General features: G+C 36.9%; 1 protein-coding gene across 1 annotated transcript; it reads right to left on the bottom strand.

Moving 5' to 3' along the window:
* Nucleotides 1-1455: 1455 nt before the first annotated feature.
* LOC129576477 (uncharacterized) lies at nt 1456-7050 on the bottom strand. The gene has a single exon (XM_055461668.1). The coding sequence runs from the start codon at nt 6672-6674 to the stop codon at nt 5193-5195; it is 1482 nt and encodes a 493-aa protein (XP_055317643.1). The 5' UTR covers nt 6675-7050; the 3' UTR covers nt 1456-5192.
* Between the last annotated feature and the right edge of the window lie 283 nt (nt 7051-7333).

The raw sequence follows: 7333 nt of genomic DNA, 5'->3' as shown, positions 1-7333 counted from the left end.
CTCTCTCTCTCTCTCTCTCTCTCTCTCTCTCTCTCTCTCTCTCTCTCTCTCTGCTCACTCTCGCCCCATCTCCACGGATGCGATGAGTTGAAGGAAACAAAAATGTGTATATGAAACAACAACAAAAATGTGTTACATGAAAATTTTTCTATAATTTAATATTGCGTACATGTCTTTTGCTCGTCGTATCTACTTGCTTCTCTCAAATCTAATTTAAATTCAATTCACCTGACAACACACTCTTTTGCTGACGCATACACATATAGACACATGCACACACATTTCGTGTTTTTTTCCTCTTCATTCTCGGTGTACTCTCTCATATGCGATAAATGAGAAAGAGCCATTCAGTGCGTTCAGTGCATGTTATTTCAGCATTGCATACAGCATTCCGTTTTTTTTTCTTCTTTTTCACAAAAGTCGTGTGTATCAACACACGGACGCGCAAGTTTTACCCAGAATTTCACCCGTAAGAAAGAGGCTAATGAAATTTTCTTCTCTCTATGGGGAACGAGATTCTCTGTCTCTTTCTCGCTCTATTTTTCTTCTTCATCCATTTGGTTTTTGTTGCTGCTTGCATTTGCTTTCCATAACCAATCGTGAAAATAAAATTGCTCATATTCTGAAGCCGGTAGGATTTTCGCGCTTCGGTTCACTTTTTCCCCGGCGTTCCAAACGAACTACACATACCCATACAGTTAGTGCAAAAGTTAATTATGGTGTAGCTAATGAGTTTAAAATAGAGCAAAAGGACTTGAAATTCCAACGGAACGGCAACGATTGGAGGTGCAGAGAGAGAGAGAGAAGGCGAAAAAGAGAGTGAGAGAAAGTTCACGATCCAAAACAAAAAAAAACGCCTATCGGTATGCAAAACTGTGTGTCGACACGCTCTACAGTGCACCTACAAACCCATTGGTTCAAAACTTCGATTTTGCCGCTACCGCACTCGACAAGCCGTGAACAGACGGGCTTTTATCATCGACACGCCGCTGCTGCTGCTGTTGTTGCTACTACCACCGTCACCGTTGCCGTTCAAATGCCGCTCTGGCAGTCATGTGCTTCTCGCTAAAAACTTGTAATTCTTTTCACACCATACCAAGTGCATTTTGTTTCAAGTTTTTCCCTTCGCGAAAAGTTTAATTACCGTCATTTTTCATTTCTAAATTTCTTTTGCTCAAATTTACGCAATTGTATGCATACAATTTTAAATCACATCCTCATCATCGCAGCGATGCGTACGCAACATTTTTCAAATCAACACAATTCACATCGCCATCCGGACAGAATCAAATCCGACAAGCCGTTCAATAATACACACCTATCAACATACAATCAAAATGAAATTAAACAACGGGTTGATTATTGATTTTTTGTACGTTTTTTTTTTTGTCATTTATCAAAAAGAATGTAGAAAAATACAAAATGTGTAAATCGCAAATAACTATTATATGTCGATTCGATTGTTTGTGGGTTGCGCTTTACAAGTATGTCTTAAAATGTAACGTTTTGTATTAATTCCAACACACAATTCCATGTCTTTAAACTCCGTTATTTGAAGGAAAAAAAAATTGGTTGTTCGTTTGATTTCAACAAATCTATCGAATATTCATGTTCACTAGTGTGGCTTATGTGGAAACGAAGTGCCTTGTCTTCAATTTTGTCATCCCTATTCTTCGGGTGTTTTTTTTCTTTCTCTTTCAAACTTAAAACTTTGTTATTAAAATTTCATTTAAATTTCATTAGGACGATGGAGTTGACTTACAGCAAATGCGGGAAATAAGCCCAATTTCAATTTGCATACATTTCCCCCGTGACAATTTATTGCTAATGGCAAAATAGATTTTGCTCGAAAATTAAAAGCACCCACAAAACTTTGATCTTATCAGTCTATTTAAGTTGCGTTATAGCTTCATGTTTGTCAATGTTTAATGATTTACTTTGACTTAAATGTAGCTCCAATGGATTGCTTTGTTGTTCTTGAGTTCGTTCAAAGTATCCTTTTCCTATTACCTGAGGTTACATACATGGATTTGATGAGCAAATTTGGAATTTTCCGTTTCTTCACTCCTAATGCCTTTCAATATCTTCTTTGTTCGTTCATTCAGACTTGAATTCCGAATATATGAGAAAAAAAAATTTTATTTGAACGGAACACACCACCGCAAAGCCACTGCGAATGAACATGAACCAAAGTGATTGTCGTATTTGTGGTATTTTGAGTTAAAATCATTTGTGTCCTAACATTTATTATCATTTATCACAAGAATGTTTTTTTTTGTTGTTGTTTATATTTTTCTATTTATTATCTAAACATCTAAAATATTCATAAAATTTACTTCATCATGCGTCTGACATCGAGTCGGTGAAATGAAACCAAATGTTGTGCGCCATTCTTTGTCTAGTTGAATTCATTTCTACGGTTTGTGTTATCATTGTTTTCGGATTTAATATAGAGACAGGCAACTGATGGTCCTCTGTATATTTTACGCAAAAAATATATGCGTATATATTTTGTAGAAATATTTTGTATATGTTATTGCGACAATGCACGTTATTCTCCTGGATTTTGTAATAAATATATATATATATGTTTCTTTCTTCATGATTATTCTCTCATTTTGTATTTATCGAAGGCAGTGAGTTGGTCTCAAGGCAAATCCATGTATTTTCTTTTTAGTTCTCTCTTCTTTTTTTTTTATTATTGTGTATTCTTTGTTGCGTTTGACGAAACGAAACTATTTCAAATTACAAAATATGTGTATTTATTTTCCTCTTCAATGCTTTTCTTCGGTACGTTTTTTTTTCTTCTTTCATTCTTTCTGTTCAATTGAAAATTTCCATGCATTTATTTTCTTATTTTCGAATTTGAAATGCTTCTGTTTCTTACTTTCTAAAAATATATGTATATGTAAGTCCATTCGTAGTAGGTAAGGACGAGAAAGAGAAAAATGAAATCTAAATGCTATAATATGTTCGGTGTCGTTTGCTACGCAAAATACATTTTTGGCCTGTCAACGAGACGAATATTGAATCTGTGATAAAAATAATTCAAATTCGCTCATTGTATTTTCATAAGATATTGAATGTCAAATGTGATATGTTATTTTCTTCATGTTCTCTTCGGTTGCTTTCGCAATGGATCGAAGTGTATGCGAACTCGAACGGAAGGGAATGTGTGAGTGTACGTCTCTCGAATGTATATATATATATTTCAGGATGCAAGAATGGAAATTCTTTAACGTGGAAAATTGCAACTGTGTAGCGCATTAGTGGCCTTATGCAAACAACGAACAAACAAAAATACACACGCACACATCATAGATATGTAAAGCGATTAAATTTTTATGTTATGCATTTTGATATTTGAAAATTAACGGCGCTCTCGCTGTGGATGTGCACGGCGCGCGCAGGGAACATTTCCTGGTGTGATATGAGCTATATATACATCTTAACGTAAGAGAAATGCAACGAATTAATAATAAAATAGATTGGAAAATTGGATAGAGAAAAAAAAAACAGAAGAAAATCTGTAGCTAGACAATTAGCACGTGTGTGTTATCATCAAGAGTCACGTTTAATAGTCCAATGCATCATTTTGGTTCTGTAACATGATTTTCTGAATGAACGAATGCACACGCACTTATCTACGGCTTATTTCAAATTCCTACGGGCTAATTACTTTGTAGTAGCCGCACACGATTCTACGGTTTATTATTACGCTTTTTTCGTTTCATCGGCTTTACTTGTTTTTTTTTTTTGGTATTAGCTGTGTGGTGCGATATGTTTGGCCATGGCAATCATATCGGCATTTGAGAATTACAACTTAAGTGTCTAAAAATAAATTAAAAATCCATTATCTAATTCAATTAATCTAATCTCTGTCTCTCACTCTCTCTCCGTCGGATGCGAAAAAAACTTGCAGTGTTTTCACAATCGATTCGAAAAATTGGGCGAGATCATTATGACACATATGAAGAAAGCGACGGGATTGCACAACGAAAGAAAAATGTGCGCCATTTAAGTGTACACACTTTGTTTCTCTTATATTTATTTATATGAAAATAAAAGAACATTTAAAATACTAAATTTTCCAGCGTCAAATAGAGAGTGAGACACGACATCGCTGTCGGTCGTCGCTAACGCTATTCCATTAAAACTAAGCTCTTGATATCTTTGAATGTATGTGTGTATGTGTATGTGTATGTAGAAAAATATTCCTTAAGTTCTCTTTTCTACTTGATTTCATCTAAAAGCTTCAGACGACAATTTTTAAAATCGATCGGTTTCTTACTTATTTGTCATATCAATCGTCGAACGAAACTCGATCGACGCAACGAATGAATGGGAAACAATTATTTTTGAGCTCGGAAAGCGCATTTTCATCTTTTTTCTCGTTTTCTCCTTTCGTTCTTCGTTTTCTTCTTCGTTAAAATTAAGTTACATATCCTATATGTAGTATAAAATATATCGTTTTCGAATTGCGTTCAATTCGAAAACACTCTGACTAGATGATACTCATCCGTGTATGTTATTCCATCGTTGTTTCGAGACGAAACGTCGTGGATAATCATATAAAATTCTTTTTAAAATAAAAATAAAATAATATGACGAAAAAAAGCATCAAAATAAAGACAAATAAAAAAAAATCAAATAAAAAAAATATATTGTCCTTTCTCTCTCTCTCTCTCTCTCTCTCTCACTCTCTCTCTCTGTGTCTGTATAGATGAAAACAATTGCAAAAGAGATTTCATTTGGAATGAAAATAGACGCCGAAAAAAGAAAATAAGGTGTGCGTACAATAAATAAATAAATATAAAAGAAAATCATTTCCATGGAATGGGTAGAAAAGCTTAGCTATAATTGACATTTACTAACATATTGAGGCGATTCCACGAACAAATCGACGAACGTTGACGTGTCGACGTCGATGTCGAACATCGAAATCGCTTGATAATTCCTTGTTACTGTTTCTACTTAAAGTGTTTGTCATAAAATCCTAAATCGAATCAATAAATTAGTATATTCTCTGTTTTTGCTCGTATATGTACACACAAAATGAGTTGATACTGTTGCGAGTGGCAGCAGGAGGAATGGGCGGCCCGTCGTTGTAGTTGTTGTCGTCGTCGTCGTCCACGGTGGTGTCGCACAGATGAATCAAATCGGCAAAAATCCGCTTGATTCCCATTTTGGTCCTACGTTGATAATGCGGTGGTGTGTCGTATGACGGAATCTTTGGCGTGTCTCAGGTGAGCCAGAGCGGCCGCAGCAATATTTTCCTCTTCCGTAAAAATGTCACTTTTAAACAGTCGAAAATGTGTGGGTGAACTGGATGGCTGAACGTCGTCATAGTTTCTTGTTTCGTTGGCATTATTCACATCATTCGACGAATTAACATTGAATGTAAAGCGTACGCTCGATGCAATCGAATCCTGTGACGACGATACTGAGTCATCGCTGCAAACACTTTTGGTTCGGTGGCCACTATTGCTGTTGCTGTTGCTGTTGCTGTTGCTGTTGTTTGTTGCGTGATTGTTACCGTTGGTTCGTGCATTTTTCGTAGCACTGGTATTGCCATTGGCATTGATGCTTTTGCCACCATCAACACCACTACCACCACCACCATTGCTAACACCATCGTCGTTTGAATCACTGGCCGACAGAACGGTTCGTTTATTTGTTTTACTGTTTGGTTTATTGTGCGTCACTAAATGCTTTCGCAAATAGGCTTGACGCTTGAAAAACTTTCCACACAAATTACACGGATACTGCACGGCATTCTCGTCACCGCCACCATCACCTGATCCATTTGATTCGTTGGCTTTTTTCATAACTTCATCTTTTGGTTTGTGCCATCGACGATGTGATGCCAAATTGGCCGGACAATTGAAGCGTTTACCACACTCGGGACAACGATACTCCAATAGAACAATGCATGAGCAACGATGTCTTGCCAAACAGAATGCGTCGTCGAACTCGATTTGACACAATTTACACAAATAAGCGCCAATCACATTTGGTATAGCGGCAATTTCGGCTTTTGCCTCTTCGGTCACTTCAACAATATTGAATTGTGGATCAATGTCGCCCGATTCCATTGGAATATTGCTGTCGATTTCGTCAAGCGCACGGATTATGGTGCCCGATACGGGCGACGATTTTTTCTCATCGAACTTCAATTTGCGCACAGCCTTAACACGCTTATGCTCTTTTACATTGTTTGCAGCCACCGGTGCCGTTGCTGCTGCTGCCGCTGTAGCCGCTTTATTTGTCGACACCGACTTATGGGTTTTTGGCATGGCAGTCACTTTGATTTGTTTTCCATTCGGTGTAACTTCTTTTTTGACAAGCTTTGCTGGCGGCGGCGATGGCTCAACGTCACTGCCAGGATCATTCTTAATCGTAGTGGTCTTTTTATCATCTTCATCAACGACATCCGTTTCGATAACATGATGATATGGTCGCTTTTTTAATGGCGACCGTTGCGGTGAATGTGGTGGTGTTATTTGGCCAAGTACGCTCTTTAGCGATAAATCCAGTGGCGTTTCAACGCTCACATATTGCAATTTGAAATTGTATGGTAGATCGGCGACCGTCGTCAGCAGACCAGAATTGTCGCTGGCAAACTTACTGATATTGCTTGAAGGCATCGAACGATATGATTTTGATGTGGCCATTGAAATGACATGAATTTTATTCCTCCAACTTGTCACCGCTTATTTTCCCATTCGCTAGCGCTATCAATCTGTTGTTTCCCTTCTCTCTCTCTCTCTCTGCTTCGCTTGTCTCAACTTTTGTTTATTATTGTCAATTTTAAATGATTTCCGATGGCGTTTCGATTGACGCTTATCAAATTATTAATTTTTTTTTAATTCACTCTACACACTTTTTTTTTATTTCAAAAACCAAAAAAATCGCACACAATTCAAATAACCAAACTAAAATTCTGTTGTTTTATTTATGTTGTATTCGCAATTAACGGCCGAGCAAAATCAAATGAAATGAAATTTCAAACGAAATGAAATTGAATTTTTGTTGTTTCGATGTGCGTATGTGAATTGAACGACGGCCACAACAAAAATGACAATACAATCGATACGTTTCTCATATTTATGCACTTTCATCACCCTCTTTTTATTCCCGATTCCACTGTGTGTATGGTGTGTATTGTATGTGCATACACATAGAAACCGATCTGCGTTCTCTCTCTCGTCTATAACTATTATATTTTTCATCCACCACTATTTAATGTAACGCGCGCTTTGAAATGTGTGTTGTGTATGGGGTTGTTTCTGTTGCCGCCGCTGCTGCTGCTGCTGCTTTTTTATTATTATTA

Source organism: Sitodiplosis mosellana, unplaced genomic scaffold (genome assembly GCF_009176505.1).
Source record: "Sitodiplosis mosellana isolate CC-2019 unplaced genomic scaffold, AAFC_SMos_1.0 Smas_scaffold_6191, whole genome shotgun sequence".
NCBI lineage: Eukaryota > Metazoa > Arthropoda > Insecta > Diptera > Cecidomyiidae > Sitodiplosis > Sitodiplosis mosellana.
This window is presented reverse-complemented; position numbering and strand designations above follow the sequence as displayed.

What these genes read in the sequence shown, in the direction of transcription:
- LOC129576477 (XM_055461668.1), bottom strand. Translation starts at nt 6,674, where the DNA reads ATGGCCACATCAAAATCATATCGTTCGATGCCTTCAAGCAATATCAGT.